This window comes from Oncorhynchus clarkii, chromosome 14, assembly GCF_045791955.1.
Source record: "Oncorhynchus clarkii lewisi isolate Uvic-CL-2024 chromosome 14, UVic_Ocla_1.0, whole genome shotgun sequence".
Classification (NCBI taxonomy): domain Eukaryota; kingdom Metazoa; phylum Chordata; class Actinopteri; order Salmoniformes; family Salmonidae; genus Oncorhynchus; species Oncorhynchus clarkii.
Window position 1 is genome coordinate 26,778,731 of NC_092160.1, and position 17,119 is coordinate 26,795,849.

General features: G+C 43.2%; 1 protein-coding gene across 2 annotated transcripts in view; it reads left to right on the forward strand.

The window, feature by feature from the left end:
* The first annotated feature begins 1,208 nt into the window (after positions 1-1,208).
* LOC139366476 (monocarboxylate transporter 8-like) overlaps positions 1,209-17,119 on the forward strand; it is a 36,763-nt gene continuing 20,852 nt past the window's right edge. Inside the window, exon 1 of one of the 2 annotated variants that reach the window (XM_071103984.1) lies at positions 1,209-2,214. In XM_071103984.1, coding sequence (XP_070960085.1) covers positions 1,707-2,214 — 508 coding nt within the window. In that variant the 5' untranslated portion in view covers positions 1,209-1,706. The remainder of the gene's footprint in view (positions 2,215-17,119) is intronic. The other variant, XM_071103985.1, reaches the window with a different exon arrangement.

A 17,119-nucleotide genomic window follows, 5' to 3' on the forward strand; every position in this document is an offset into this window, starting at 1 on the left:
CGTGTAGACCAATTTGGGTTTCCAATCTCTCCAAAAGAATGTGGTGATCGATGGTATCAAAAGCAGCACTAAGGTCTAGGAGCACGAGGACAGATGCAGAGCCTCGGTCCGATGCCATTAAAATGTAATTTACCACCTTCACAAGTGCCGTCTCAGTGCTATGATGGGGTCTAAAACCAGACTGAAGCATTTCGTATACATTGTTTGTCTTCAGGAAGGCAGTGAGTTGTTGCGCAACAGCCTTTTCTAAAATTTTTGAGAGGAATGGAAGATTCGATATAGGCCGATAGTTTTTTATATTTTCTGGTCAAGGTTTGGCTTTTTCAAGAGAGGCTTTATTACTGCCACTTTTAGTGAGTTTGGTACACATCCGGTGGATAGAGAGCCGCACACACACACACACACACACACACACACACACACACACACACACACACACACACACACACACACACACAAACACTCACTCCATAATTTGCTCACTCACACATAATATGCACATACATTTATACTGACTCTACACACCTGCGCACTTGCACACCCACTCACTTATATCCTGTGGCCTAGTCTCCTTACCCCTATACATATCTACCTCCGTCACCCCAGTATCCCTGCACATGTAAATATGGTATTGGAACTGACTTATTAAATATTGTATGTATATAGAATGCTTGCTTACTTACTTACTATTGTGTATTTCATATTTCTTATTCTTATTTCTCGTTTTTTTCTAGTAATACAATGCTATTGTTTATTGCATTTTGGGGCTTTGAGTTTGCAAGAAAGGCATTTCATTGTACTTGTGCGTGTGACATTAAAACTTGAAACTTGATAAAATAGGCTGCATCATGGCTGAGTGAAGTTAATTCAGTTGCGATACACCCGATACAAAATTGCGCCGAGAAATTGTTACATTGACACTTTTTTCGCGAGAAACTGTATCCTTCGACAATTGCAACATTGTATCAATAGACCAACGTTGCTATATTTTGATGGAGAATGCTGGCCCATTCCATCAACATCATTCATTCAGTTGCGGCTGCGCCTTCCAATGTAGTTAATGTAGTGTATGGCAGAGACAGCAGAAGGGGTGGGGCGACATTCGAGTCTTTCCGTAATCTCGTACTGCAGGAATTTTTAATCCATCCCTGAGCTCGGTCATTGGTGACGGAGGTCGTGGAGGCGGGGGCAATTGTTGAATGAAGGTTATTTTCTGTGTTTGCACAGAAAACCCCGGTTCGAGATATTCACATATTCCAATGTAACATTAAATCCACGAAAGAGGAGGAGCCGACACTCATTTGTTTACAGATTAGGCTACAAAATGTGGACAGCGGTGACTCTGCAGCGCGAGGACGAGATTGAGTTGAGGTTGGCGAGCAGCAGACGTTTTCACAGGTTGATTTACATTTTTCACGGAGCAGGAAAGCAAAAGTCAAATATTTTCCGGCGTCATCATTTCCCCTGTAAATAGGCTTCGTGGACACCTGCTTTAAATCATGATAAATAAATAAGACGTGCCTGTCCTTTCACTATACAACCGATTTTATAGCAGCACTTCAGCACTTCGGATACTGAACTTGGTGCTGTGACTTGATTTTGCCTACAATTACTGGAAGAACAGAGCAGAAAGAATCCTACTTTTTATTTTCTATAGACCGACCTTGTCAATCAATAGGCTACTGTCGCTGTCTGATGCATGAGCGATGCACCCAGAACACAACAGTAACCCCTCTATTGGACAGGATAAAATGGGGGTCAACGGGAAAGGAGAAAATCGGACCGAGGAGGAAATATCGAGCGGCGAGCCGCCGACCGAAAACTGTGATGAGGCTACTGCTGACTCTGAAATTGAGCAGAACGGTGGTTCTCCCCAAGACCGAGAGAACCAGCAAGCACAGAAGAACCAGGGACAGGACCTGGGAGATAGCGAATGCAAGATTCCACATGAGGACAGTACTATCCAGCTCATCGAGGCTGGATGTCTCGATTGTAAACCCGGTGTGTCCCCGGATTCTCAGTCCCCTGCACCGATGCCAGGGCAGTGCCCCGGGTTCGTCCCACCCGAGGGCGGGTTCGGCTGGTTAGTTGTTTTCGCTGCTACCTGGTGTAATGGATCCATCTTCGGGATACAGAACTCCTTCGGTATCCTCCACATGATGCTGGTGAAAGACCACGCAGACCCCAATGACAATACGTCGCAGTTTAAAGTAGGTGAGTGTCCTGTAACTGTTGCACCTGTTAATAAAGTTAGACTACTGATGGTGACTTACTGTTGAAGGTAAGCGAGAAGGGTCAAATGAACCCAGAACTATACTGAACAAAAATATCAATGCAACAATTTCAGCAATTTTACTGAGTTACAGTTCCAATAAGGAAATCAGTCGGTTGAAATAAATGTATTAGGCCCAAATCTTTGGATTTCGCATGACTGGGCCGGGCGCAGCCAAGGGTGGGCCAGGGAGGGCATAAACTCACCCACTGGGGAGCCAGGCCCAGCTAATCAGAATGAGTTTTTCCACACTAAAGGGCTTTATTACAGACAGATACTCCTCAGTTTCATCAGCTGTCTGGTCTCAGATGATCCCACTGGTGAAGAAGCCGAATGTGGAGGTCCTGTGCTGGTGTGGTTTCGGGGCTGGTTGGACATACTGCCAAATTCTCTGAAATTACTTTGGAGACGGCTTATGGTAGAGAAATTAACATTAAATTATCTGGCAACAGCTCTGGTGGACATTCCTGCCATCAGCATGCCAATTGCATGCTCGCTCAAAATTTGAGACATCTGTGGCATTGTGTTGTGTGACAAAACTGCACATTTTAGAGTGGCGTTTTATTGTCCCCAGCACAGCACAGCTTCTTGATATGCCACACCTGTCAGGTGGATGGATTATTTTAGCAAAGGAGAAATGCTCACTAACAGGGATGTAAACAAATTTGTGCTCAATTTGAGATACATTTTGTGCATATGGAACATTTCTTGGATCTTTTATTTCAGCTCATGGAACATGGGGCCAACACTGTACATGTTGTGTTTATATTTTTGCTCAGTATAGAAAAATGCCCAGCATTGTCTCAAGAAGATATTAAAGTTAAACATGAATGAGATTTTTGATTATTGATCATATCCGTCTTTGCTCTTCAGATGTGTCAGAGAATTTAGGCTACTACTTCAGTCTCAGCATCATGTGTCTGAAGACTCTTCAGGCTACTTCAAGTTAATGTATAGACTATACCCAGGCCATATAGCACCAGAGTTGCCTTACATTAACTTTCTGGTCACGGCTCTAATTCATTCATACTGCTGGATAACTTTTATGTTCTCCGCTCATGTTGTTAATTTATTTTCCATGTGACAAAGGCACTAGTGTGTGCCACTATATTGTGGCCTCAATCTTCACCCCCAATCTGTTTAGGATTACTATCAGGCTTTTCTTTTATAACACACACACACACACACACACACACACACACACACACACACACACCGCTCTTTTGCCTCACTACATCAAGGCCGTCACAAAGCGTGTCAGAGTAGGAGTGCTCTAATTCATTATGATCTTTAAGGGAAAACTGAGGCTGTTAGTGTATACAGGCCCTGATGTAGGCCATTTACGTGCGGTTAGTTAGCACTACTATAAATGTTTCACAATTGGTGAGGAGGGATGAGGGACAGGCATTGTGAGGCTATAGTCTGTCCACGGCTCAGTTATCATTGAGCTGCAGCTCAGTTAGTGTTTCAATGTTTAACAGTTTAGGTGCCACCACAGACACTCATCGTGAGACCTTGAGTTTAGAGGTCGACTGATTTTGATTTTTCAACGCCGATACCGATTATTGGGGGACCAAAAAAGCCGATACCGATTAATCGGCCGATTTAAAAAAAATAAATATATATATATATAATAATAATAAAGAAAATGTATTTTACTTTTATTTGTAATAATGACAATTACAACGATACTGAATGAAAACTTATTTTAACTTAATATAATACATCAATAAAATCAATTTAGCCTCAAATAAATAATTAAACATGTTCAATTTGGTTTAAATAATGCAAAAACCAAGTGTTGGAGAAGAAAGTAAAAGTGCAATTTGTGCCATGTTAGAAAGCTAACGTTTAAGTTCCTTGCTCAGAACATGAGAACATATGAAAGCTGCTGGTTCCTTTTAACATGAGTCTTCAATATTCCCAGGTAAGAAGTTTTAGTTTGTAGTTATTATAGGACTATTTCCCTCTTTACCATTTGTATTTCATGAACCTTTGACTATTGGATGTTCTTATATGCACTTTACTATTGCCAGTGTAACAGTATAGCTTCCGTCCCTCTCCTTGCTCCTCCCTGGGCTCGAACCAGGAACACAACGACAACAGCCACCCTCGAAGCAGCGTTACCCATGCAGAGCAAGGGAAACAACCACTCCAAGGCTCAGAGCGAGTGACGTTTGAAACGCTATTAGCGCGCGCTAACTTGCTAGCCATTTCACTTCGGTTACACCAGCCTCATCTCGGGAGTTGATAGGCTTGAAGTCATAAACAGTGCAATGCTTGAAGCACAACAAAGAGCTGCTGGCAAAACGCAAAGAAAGTGCTGTTTGAATGAATGTTTATGCGCCTGCTTCTGCCTACCACCACTCGCTTAGATACTTGTATGCTTTTATGCTCAGTCAGATTATATGCAACGCAGGACACGCTAGATAATATCTAGTAATATCATCAACCATGTGTAGTTAACTAGTGATTATGATTGATTGATTGTTTTTATAAGATAAGTTTAATGCTAGCTAGCAACTTACCAACTTTCTTAACTGTAAAGTTGCAAGATTGGATCCCCCGAGCTGACAAGGTGAAAATCTGTCGTTCTGCCCCTGAACGAGGCAGTTAACCCACCGTTCCTAGGCCGTCATTGAAAATAAGAATGTGTTCTTAACTGACTTGATTAAATAAAGGTGTAAAAAAATGCCCAAAAATACCGATTTCCGATTGTTATGAAAACTTGAAATTGGCCCTAATTAATAGGCAATTCCGATTTAATCGGTCGAACTCTACTTGAGTTGTCTCAACCACTTATATTGTTATGATTTAACGTTTGTGGCTTTAGGGTGGAACATGTTTGTGGCTTTAGGGTGGAACATGTTTGTGGCTTTAGGGTGAAACATGTTTGTGGCTTTAGGGTGAAACACGTTTGTGGCTTTAGGGTGAAACACGTTTGTGGCTTTAGGGTGAAACATGTTTGTGGCTTTAGGGTGAAACACGTTTGTGGTTTTAGGGTGAAACATGTTTGTGGCTTTAGGGTGAAACACGTTTGTGGCTTTAGGGTGAAACACGTTTGTGGCTTTAGGGTGAAACACGTTTGTGGCTTTAGGGTGAAACACGTTTGTGGCTTTAGGGTGAAACATGTTTGTGGCTTTAGGGTGAAACACGTTTGTGGCTTTAGGGTGAAACACGTTTGTGGCTTTAGGGTGAAACACGTTTGTGGCTTTAGGGTGAAACACGTTTGTGGCTTTAGGGTGAAACACGTTTGTGGCTTTAGGGTGAAACACGTTTGTGGCTTTAGGGTGAAACACGTTTGTGGCTTTAGGGTGGAACATGTTTGTGGCTAAAAATAAATCCAATTGTCTTTTCTCTAACGCTCTCTCAATTCTCAGAAAGGGTCTGACGATGGCCTAGGTTCATTTTTAGGACGAGATATGTTTACCTCTGTATACATTCTTGCTATGGAAGTGTACACGCTCTCTGGTTTTCAGCTGAAACTTTTAGGCCATCATCCAGGGGAGAGATCTTTCCTCCCTCCCAAAACAACAACCCCAGTTTAATTGGATGACGAGTGTCAAGACATCTCCCTCTCTTATTTTCCATTCGTTAAGACTTTTTAAATGTTTGGGTCCAGTCAGTAACCTGATTTCTAATCTTGAAAAAGGCGTCCACTGTTCTCATATCAAAAGGAATTAGACTAGTGAGCTGTAGTCAGATCCCCCAGCTCCACTAGCTCGCCCCGGGAAAGAGTACGGTGCAGAAGGGGCTTCTGAGGGGAGGACGGCTCATAATAATGTCTGGAACGGAGCAAATGGAATGGCATCAAACACAAAGAAACCATGTGTTTGATGTTGTTGGTACCATTCCACCTATTCTACTCCAGCCATTAACACATGCCCGTCCTCCCCAATTAAGGTGCCACCAACCTCCTGTGGGGCTTATTGACTGCCTGGCACAGAATCACATCTCTCAGCTGAGCCCACCCTGAGTGCAGTGCCCAGGCCAGTACCCACTCCAAATACTTCTCTAGAGTGAGACATGAAGGAGAATTTGCATTGATGTGAACTCTGTGAAATCCGTGCCCATTGCCCTGTTAGATCCCAGGCCCAGTTAAAAAATATATCTACACTAAGACACACTAGTTCTGCTCATAAGAGCTATGAGAAGGGAAATGAGGTGCCAATCACTTCCCAGGGGTGCTTGTTTTGATCAATGAGTCCGGATCTCTACAAAACAGGCGTCATGTTTAGATTATTACTATGTAATTACACAGGTACAAATAATGGCCTGAGATTATCTGGGGGTATCAACAACAGTAGGTTAAGTGTGTAGAAGGATCCACATGTCATGATGGAAGAAATCCTTTCAACAAAACAATAGTTTCATGATCTGAACCAGGTGGGTGAGAGGGGAATCAACAAAGGAGTGCCTGAGGCGGCGAGTTATGGAGGTACCACGGTGAAGCGAAGGAAGGAAGGGAGTGAGGGAGGGACATGTAAGAAAAGAGAACGAGGGGTGGAAGGAGTGAGGGAACATCCAGTTCCTTGAAGTTAACACCGTTTGCGTCCCAAATGCAAGTTAGCATTTATTGTCATGAATCTTGCCCTGGAGGCAGCTCTGAAGAGTGTTCACTAGCTGGCACAGCCACAAAGTCATACAATAGCTAACCCTAACCTCAAATTAAGACCAAAAAGCACATTTTTGGTTTAATTAATTTTTTACCATATATCACATTTTGAATTTGCAGCTGGACCATCTAGCAGAAATGGCAAAACTCTGCCTCCAGGGCAAGATTAATGCCAATTTATATCAATGTGCATCCCAAATGGCACCATATTACCTTTGTGATACACTACTTTAGACCAGGGCTAATAGGGCTCAAGTCAAATGTAGGGCACTGAATAGGGAATAGTGTTTCAATTGGGACATACCCACTGTAAATCTGAGAGCGTTGTCTTGGTGAATGCAGAATGGTGTAAACTTTGCTTTCACTTATCAAATCGCAAACTGACCAGTGATTAATTACCTGAAGGGGAGAAGGAAGGGTTAGGAGAGAAGCAAGGAAAGGGGAGTGAGGGGAGGAAAGAGATTGAGAGGGTGATAGACATACAGTATGGGGTATGTGATCCCAGGTCAGGGAGTTGCTAAAAGAGATACAGACTTGTGACTCACAAGGCTTGGAATGGCTATGGGTTCCAGTAGAGAGCCAGGGATTTATTGAGGGGTTGTGTGTCCTGTTATTGTAGCTTTCTGGATTCTATAAGTACTGTTATGGCCATGCTCATAAGGGTTGTTTACTGTTAGCAAGTTATGTCTTTATTCAACCACCGGAAATGCATTTTATGTTGGCTGTATTTGGGGAGTTGATGCCCTCGAGATGTCCTACGGCCTGAATTATGAATAGAGAGCAAACATGACAGTCTGGCGCCATTCATTTACAGAAAAACAAACAAGAATCCTCTTACTCCATCTGTCCGGACCTGCTGGCTCAGCGCATTTTACTACATTTTATTTGCCATGAAAAAGAAATAGCTCATCTGGCTTACAGACTGAGGGAAACGTTTAAAATGCCTCAGATATCTTGCGCATGTTGACCAAGATTTAAACACTTAATGCTTAAAATATCGACTAGTTTGTACATAACATTCCTGCGTACAGTACACTACAGCAGTGGTTCCCAACCAGGGGTACTTGGCCTACCCACAGGGGGTACTTGAAAAGACTCCTGAGTCCATAGGGTTAGTGGTAAAATGCACATGAGGGGGTACTTCAGGGGTACTCAGGGAGCTTCAGGGAGCAAAATTCAGTTGATGGTTCAGTAACCAAAAAAGGTTGTGAACCACTGCACTACAGTACAGTATTATGGTCAGTTAAATAGGAATAGAAGACAGTTGTATCCAGTAGTGGAACTATCCCTAAAATTGGCAGTTGGTCCATAATTTCAAAACTATATCTATTCAACGGCCATCTGAATGCGGTCTCTCTCTGATCCTTCTAGGCCGTAGAAATATTCCACTCGAGGCCCCTTTTGAACCCGTCTGAAGGTTCTGTTTATGATTTTTTGTTCATTGGGACCTGACAAACATGTTCCACTTAAAGGAAATTCGATTTCAGATTTAATCTCCATTTTTCATGTGTAGTTATCATTTGTTTCCATTATCTGAACAAGATACTGTTATTACAGTACTGTTCGATAGACTAGCAGGACGCTAGGGGGTTTAGCTATACATCAAGCTGCCTCATGCTAGCAAAATAAAATAAAAAAATAACAGGCCTTGAGGCCCGTTCTGGCTCGGTCAAGACTACTCACTTTGTAAGACAATACATTATCATTACCATGCCTGATCATTTACCCATGAGTAATTAGCGTGTTCCAATACTTTACCCTCTCTGTAGTCTCTCTAGACTAGAGCAGCGACCAGCTACATTATAAATCCTAACAACTTGCAGCTTAAGGAATAATGTAGTGTGTTTGGCATTCCAGAAGGCTGTGGAATAGAATAGATCTCAATCGGATCAGGGCCCTTTGTCCAGTCCAATCCCTCCACTTCCTACACATTTTAGACCCAATCAAATTCTTGTTGTGTCTGTGCTTTAGGCCTCTTAATATTGTGCACAGAAGCTGCAAAGTAGTTTCCCTCCTCATAGTGTATTTAGGCCCATTGAACAACGTGTTTCTGTGTTCACTATACTGTAACTGTCCTTATACTCTAGGCCGAGGACTGCTTTTTTTGTGTTGAAGCTAAACTAAGCAACAGATTAGACCCATTGAGCAATTTGTTTAAAAAGCACACTTCAGTGTGCAGCTGTGCATATAGCCTACTCATGCACACAGAAAATAGTGTATACCCAGCAAACCAAAATTGGTTCTGTGAACATTCCCAGAACATTCATTAGGTTGTCCAAAAAGTTATAAAACACAAAAGCTGTCCAGTTATGCTGAAGATTATACCATTTTTGTATAAAGCATTTGTCTGATGTTGCAAGAATATTCCCAGAAAACATTCTGTTATTACATTACCTGGAAATCTAATAAGAACCTTAGGAGAATGTTCTGTGGTGGTTGTGCACAACATTTTAGTAAATGTTAGGAGAACATTCCAATGATATTTCATAAAAAAACTAAAATGTTTTTGGGATGTTATCCAGGGGTTAGAACCGGTTCAGGGAACAAAACTAGTTCCAGAAACAGAACTGAAAACTGGAAAATAACGTCAATTTTCAAGGAACAGAATTGGAACCGGGACCGAAAGTGATCCATACTGTTCCAGAACAGAACCATTATTTTAAAAGCATGGCAACAGGTTAATAACATAATTTTATATTCCAGGCATATTTTTCTAGTCCCACAAAATAACACAACAAAGCACCTATGCAAAGCCCTCACTCCGTCATTCAGAAACGTATTCCAGTTTCTGCCTGCAAGCTGAAAATCTTTGCCTGTGTGTTTAGGCTCCTCCCTCTTCCGAAGATACAGTAGGCTACTGTACTGACGTTACAAGCTTGATTCAGAAAATGGGGAGAGAGATTTTTAATTAGCTAGAGAAGAATGGATAAACTTTTTCAATGCTAGTTACGGGTACTATAGGCCTAGTGATCACGTTTCACGTTGGATTTATTAACTACAAAATGTTTGACGTTTTTAATTATCTGCCTGCTCTATCCACACTGATTGGTGAAGTAATTTAATGAGCTTAATGTAAAAAATTAAAATAAAAACTTGATTTCAAAGGTTAAAAAAGGAACAGAAGTTAACAACAATATAAACATATGTTTTTTTGTTTCCAACTGGCTCAGACCTTTCTTTAGCTGGTCAGAACAGTGGGATGGAATGTAAAAAATAGGGGTTCTGTTAAGAACAAACGATTGGAAAATACACTACATGACCAAAGTATGTGGACACATGCTCATTGAACATATTATTCCAAAATCATGGGCATTAATATGGAGTTGGTCCCCCTTTTGCTGCTATAACAGCCTCCACTCTTCTGGGATGGCTTTCCACTAGATGTTGGTTCATTGCTGCTGGGACTTGCTTCCATTGAGCCACAAGAGCATTAGTGAGGTTGGGCACTGATGTTGGGCACTTAGGGCTGGCTCACAGTCGTTGTTTCAATTCATCCCAAAGGTGTTTGATGGTGTTGAGGTCAGGGCTCTGTGCAAGCCAGTCAAGTTCTTCCACACCGATCTCTACAAACCTTTTCTATATGGACCTCACTTTGTGCGTGTGGGCATTGTCATGCTGGAACAGGAATGGGCCTTCCCCAAACTGTTGCCACAGTTGGAAGCACAGAATCGTCTACAATGACAATGTTTTTGATTTAGAGTTTAGAGTTAAGATTTCCCTTCATTGGAACTAAGGGACCGAGTTCGAACCATGAAAAACAGCAACAGACCATTATTCCTCCTCCACAAAACTTTACAGTTGGCACTATGCATTGGGGCAGGTAGCGTTCTCCTGGCATCCGCCAAATCCAGATTTAGTCCGTCGGACTGGCAGATGGTGAAGTGTGATTCACCACTCCAGAGAACGCTTTTCCACTGCTCCAGAGTCCAATGGTGGCAAGCTTTACACCACTCCAGCCGATGCTTGGCATTGCGCATGGTGATCTTAGGCTTGTGTGTGGCTGCTCGGCCATGGAAACCCATTTCATAAAGCTCCCGACTAACAGTTATTGTGCTGATGTTGCGTCCAGAGGCAGTTTGGAACTCGATAGTGAGTGTTGCAACCGAGAACAGATTTTTACGTGCTACGTGCTTCAGCACTCGGCAGTCCTGTTCTGTGAGCTTGTGTGGCCTACCACTTTGCGGCTGAGCCGTTGTTGCTCCTAGACGTTTCCACTTCACAATAAAAGCACATACAGTTGACCGGGTCAGCTCTAGTAGGGCAGAAATTTGACAAACTGACTTGTTGGAAAGGTGGCATCCTATGACGGTGCCACGCTGAAAGCCACGGAGCACTTCAGTAAGGCCATTCTACTGACAATGTTTGTCTATGGAGATTGCGTGGCTGTGTGCTTGATTTTATACACCTGTCAGCAACGGGTGTGGCTGAAAGCCGAATCCACTAAATTGAAGGGGTATCCACATGCTTTTGATGATGTAGTGTAATTTTGGTTCCAACTCTTGATGTTATCATCCTAATGTTGGATAAAACCCTAACTATAACTTATTGGTAATGTTAGCTAATGTCCTGGGAATGTTCCCGGTTTGCTGGGACCAGTTAATTCTTTGAGCAGAAGCTTCAAGGTAGCTTACATCCTCACATTGCATTAAGGCCAATTGAACAACACATTGAACAACCTGTTTACACTATACTGCAACTGTGCTAAGCCTAGTAGGACTGCTTTTTCAGCGAGGGGGAGAGAACAGTGTTGCACGAAGGATAAGAAGAAAGTGGACTCTTTGTTTTCAGTTTAGCCGAGCAGCAATACTCTGATCATTTAAATTCAACAATTGCGAATGGTATTATTTACATCACAGTTGTAATAATGAATATGATATCATGAGATGTTCATTATTTAGTAGTTAGTTATAGGATTCTAATAGAATAACAATGTATTGCTGTTTGCTGCTCCACTTTCATTCCTTTCATCATTGTTTTCTCTTGTCTTTTGTGTGTCCAGATACCCATGATGCATACCAAAAGTAGTGCACTAAATGGGGAATACGGTGTCATTTGGAGCACATGCGTTGTGATTCTCTTAATGAGGCCTCATAAACAATGTTGTCATCACCGACTTATCTCACACAATTAGTGTCTTCCGTGGGGCCACTATCTCTTTAAATAGCTAACAGCCTCCCCCCTGGCATCTGAGGAACAATCATGCAGTCAGGGGCCTGAGAGGAGGGAAGAGAGAGAGAAGGAGAGAGAGAGCCTGTCACTATGTGTCTGTCACTGCTACTGGATCATGCTACTAGAAAGTGTTTCTCTCTCCCTCTGTGTGTTTCTCTCTCCCTCTGTGTGTTTCTCTCTCCCTCTGTGTGTTTCTCTCTCCCTCTGTGTGTTTCTCTCTCCCTCTGTGTGTTTCTCTCTCCCTATGTGTGTTTCTCTCTCCCTCTGTGTGTTTCTCTCCCCCTCTGTGTGTTTCTCTCCCCCTCTGTGTGTTTCTCTCCCCCTCTGTGTATTTCCTCTCCCTCTGTGTGTTTCTCTCTCCCTCTGTGTGTTTCTCTCTCCCTCTGTGTGTTTCTCTCTCCCTCTGTGTGTTTCTCTCTCCCTCTGTGTGTTTCCTCTCCCTCTGTGTGTTTCCTCTCCCTGTGTGTTTCCTCTCCCTCTGTGTGTTTCCCTCTCCCTCTGTGTGTTTCCTCTCCCTCTGTGTGTTTCTCTCTCCCTCTGTGTGTTCCCTCTCCCTCTGTGTGTTTCTCTCTCCCTCTGTGTGTTTCTCTCTCCCTCTGTGTGTTTCTCTCTCCCTCTGTGTGTTTCTCTCTCCCTCTGTGTGTTTCCCTCTCCCTCTGTGTGTTTCCTCTCCCTCTGTGTGTTTCTCTCTCCTCTGTGTGTTTCCTCTCCCTCTGTGTGTTTCCTCTCCCTCTGTGTGTTTCTCTCTCCCTCTGTGTGTTTCTCTCTCCCTCTGTGTGTTTCTCTCTCCCTCTGTGTGTTTCTCTCTCCCTCTGTGTGTTTCCCTCTCCCTCTGTGTGTTTCCTCTCCCTCTGTGTGTTTCCCTCTCCCTCTGTGTGTTTCCTCTCCCTCTGTGTGTTTCTCTCTCCTCTGTGTGTTTCCTCTCCCTCTGTGTGTTTCCCTCTCCCTCTGTGTGTTTCCCTCTCCCTCTGTGTGTTTCCTCTCCCTCTGTGTGTTTCCTCTCCCTCTGTGTGTTTCCCTCTCCCTCTGTGTGTTTCTCTCTCCTCTGTGTGTTTCTCTCTCCTCTGTGTGTTTCCTCTCCCTCTGTGTGTTTCCTCTCCCTCTGTGTGTTTCCCTCTCCCTCTGTGTGTTTCCCTCTCCCTCTGTGTGTTTCCTCTCCCTCTGTGTGTTTCCCTCTCCCTCTGTGTGTTTCCCTCTCCCTCTGTGTGTTTCCCTCTCCCTCTGTGTGTTTCCTCTCCCTCTGTGTGTTTCCCTCTCCCTCTGTGTGTTTCCCTCTCCCTCTGTGTGTTTCCTCTCCCTCTGTGTGTTTCTCTCTCCCTCTGTGTGTTTCTCTCTCCCTCTGTGTGTTTCTCTCTCCCTCTGTGTGTTTCTCTCTCCCTCTGTGTGTTTCTCTCTCCCTCTGTGTGTTTCTCTCTCCCTCTGTGTGTTTCTCTCTCCCTCTGTGTGTTTCTCTCTCCCTCTGTGTGTTTCCCTCTCCCTCTGTGTGTTTCCTCTCCCTCTGTGTGTTTCTCTCTCCTCTGTGTGTTTCCTCTCCCTCTGTGTGTTTCTCTCTCCCTCTGTGTGTTTCTCTCTCCCTCTGTGTGTTTCTCTCTCCCTCTGTGTGTTTCTCTCTCCCTCTGTGTGTTTCCCTCTCCCTCTGTGTGTTTCCCTCTCCCTCTGTGTGTTTCCTCTCCCTCTGTGTGTTTCTCTCTCCTCTGTGTGTTTCCTCTCCCTCTGTGTGTTTCCTCTCCCTCTGTGTGTTTCCCTCTCCCTCTGTGTGTTTCCCTCTCCCTCTGTGTGTTTCCTCTCCCTCTGTGTGTTTCCCTCTCCCTCTGTGTGTTTCCTCTCCCTCTGTGTGTTTCTCTCTCCTCTGTGTGTTTCCTCTCCCTCTGTGTGTTTCCCTCTCCCTCTGTGTGTTTCCTCTCCCTCTGTGTGTTTCCCTCTCCCTCTGTGTGTTTCCTCTCCCTCTGTGTGTTTCTCTCTCCTCTGTGTGTTTCCTCTCCCTCTGTGTGTTTCTCTCTCCCTCTGTGTGTTTCCCTCTCCCTCTGTGTGTTTCTCTCTCCCTCTGTGTGTTTCCTCTCCCTCTGTGTGTTTCCCTCTCCCTCTGTGTGTTTCCCTCTCCCTCTGTGTGTTTCTCTCTCCCTCTGTGTGTTTCCTCTCCCTCTGTGTGTTTCCCTCTCCCTCTGTGTGTTTCCTCTCCCTCTGTGTGTTTCCTCTCCCCCTCTCCCCCTCTCTCACTCTCTTTCGTTCTTGTTTTGAAGCGTTCATACCTAATTCTTTATGAGTGCACTCTGGCTGTTTTATTATTAAGACCCTGAGCTGCTGTGAGAGAGGGAGAGAAGTGGGGGATGAGGGGAGAGAGGTGGAGGGATGGGGTGATGAGATGGAGGGGTGGAAGGTGGGCGAGTGAAGATGTTGAGAAGATTATAGGGCTCAGGGGCTGGATGGAATGAAGGGCTGTGGAGTTGGTCAAGCAACAAGGGTTTCTACTATATGCTTTCTGTGCCTGCCTCTGAAATGGCACCCTATTCCCTTGGCACCCTATTCCCAGGGCCTTGATCAAAAGTAGTACACTATATAGTGATTAGGGTGCATCTTCAGATGCAGTCTGTCTTTATTCCTCCACTGGTCCGTTCTGCATGGTTGGCTTCCTTTTGGCTGATGTGAGTTACAGTTAGCCCTTTGTCTTAAAACAAACACTAACTAACTGGAAGTTTTATTGTAAAACAGCATGTAATATGGAAAACATGTTGGATGAATAACAGTCTCTTTCTTCTCATGTTCTATCATCAGTAACCCCAGAGAGGTCTAACCTTATATTTTTATCAACTGTACATTCTCCAAGTCTCCTACATTGTAAAAAGTTAACTGATCTATATTTTACTTTAACCTGGGTCGCGGTCCAGTGTCACCTGTCATATCGGCAAATATCCAGCTGTCATGTTTGCTTACTGCTTTGGCCGGGGAAGAAGAAACATTGAATGGCTGCCAAGGGCAATATGTAGTCTGCTCAGATTTCACATCATCCCGACTGTCCGTTCTAATGTGTAACCAGTGGGCATGTTCAGTGACCCAGGACACGTCCCAAGTAGCACCCTATTCCTTATATGGTGGACTACTTCTGACCAGAGTCCAATGGGCCCTGGTCAAAAGTAGTGTACTATATAGGGAATAGGGTGCCTTTTGGGATGCAGTCCCTTTCTGTTGGACCCAGAACAGACTGGAGATATTAAATCTACCTTTGGCCCTTAAGACCCAGGGATGGTTTGCCCTGGAGGGTAAAGCATGTCTCTGCACAGTAGTCTGAACACATTAACCCCACTGTGCACAGTAGCACCGTATGTTATTATCATTGACCAATTGTTCTTTTCTAAGTGAAATAAGGAGGGTGGTGTACAACATGTTTGTATTCAGGTCAGGTTAACCCTACTGGGTACAGTAGTACAGCATGGACCTGGATCTCTATCCATGGCTGAGTTTGCTGTCTTAGCTAATAATAATAATGGATTTTATTTTATGTAGTGCTTTTCATTACAAACAGAATCTTAAAGTTGCTTTAAAAAACCTGGTTATTATTAGAGCTGGGACAATAAACCGAAAATTATCGACACCGATCACTTATTGCAGGCATTTTGCTGATATTGTTCATTAAGATAAGTAGCCTATACAAGACAAATTTCTAGTTTCAATTGAAATAAGTTTGCTAATATGGGGGATTGTCTAGTGGTGGAAAAAGTATCCAATTGTCATACTTGAGTAAAAGTAAAGATACGTTAATATAAAATGACTCAAGCTAAAGGGAAAGTCACCCACTGAAATACTACTTGAGTAAAAGACAAAAGGTATTTCATTTGAAATATACTCAAGTATCAAAAGTAAATGTAATTGCTCAAATATACTTAGGTATCAAAAGAAAGTATAAATCATAAAAAAAATCCTTACATAAAGCAAACCAGACGGCACCATTTTCTTGTTTATTTATTTATTTACTGATAGCCAAGGGCACACTCCAACACTCCGATATAATTTACGAATGAAGCATGTTATTTTCTTAAGGAATGTAGTGAAGTACAAAATATAAATAGTAAAGTAAACTACAGATACACAAAAAACTACTTAAGTAATATTTTAAAGTCATTTTACACAAGTACTTTACTCCTCTGGTGATTTTTAATAGGACAATTGATGGCCACAACAATGTAATATAATAGTAGTAGTTTTAAAGGAGAATTTAAAAAACTGGTGCACTTCATTCTATTTATCTTTATTGCATCAATTCAGGCAATTTATCACGATATGGCTCAGCTCTAGTTGGTATACAGTACAGGTTACATAAGGTGGGATACAACGTGTTTCTATTCAGGTCAGGTTAACCATACTGGCAAAGTTAGAGTTTTATATATTTTTACAGGGACAGTGCACATTAATCAACGTTTCAGTAAAAGTGCTGGTTTTAGCCAGCCAGCTAATTTTCAACCGCAGTCCCTGGGCAGGTTATTAAAAACAATTACAATACAGACAATCAATGAGCAATGAGCATACGCAGAGCAACATAGGACAAGCAAGACGTAGCATACAGACGGAGCAACATAGGACAAGCAAGACGTAGCATACAGACGGAGCAACATAGGACAAGCAAGACGTAGCATACAGACGGAGCAACATAGGACAAGCAAGACGTAGCATACAGACGGAGCAACATAGGACAAGCAAGACGTAGCATACAGACGGAGCAACATAGGACAAGCAAGACGTAGCATACAGACGGAGCAACATAGGACAAGCAAGACGTAGCATACAGACGGAGCAACATAGGACAAGCAAGACGTAGCATACAGACGGAGCAACATAGGACAAGCAAGACGTAGCATACAGACGGAGCAACATAGGACAAGCAAGACGTAGCATACAGACGGAGCAACATAGGACAAGCAAGACGTAGCATACAGACGGAGCAACATAGGACAAGCAAGACGTAGCATACAGACGGAGCAACATAGGACAAGCAAGACGTAGCATACAGACGGAGCAACATAGGACAAGCAAGACGTAGCATACAGACGGAGCAACATAGGACAAGCAAG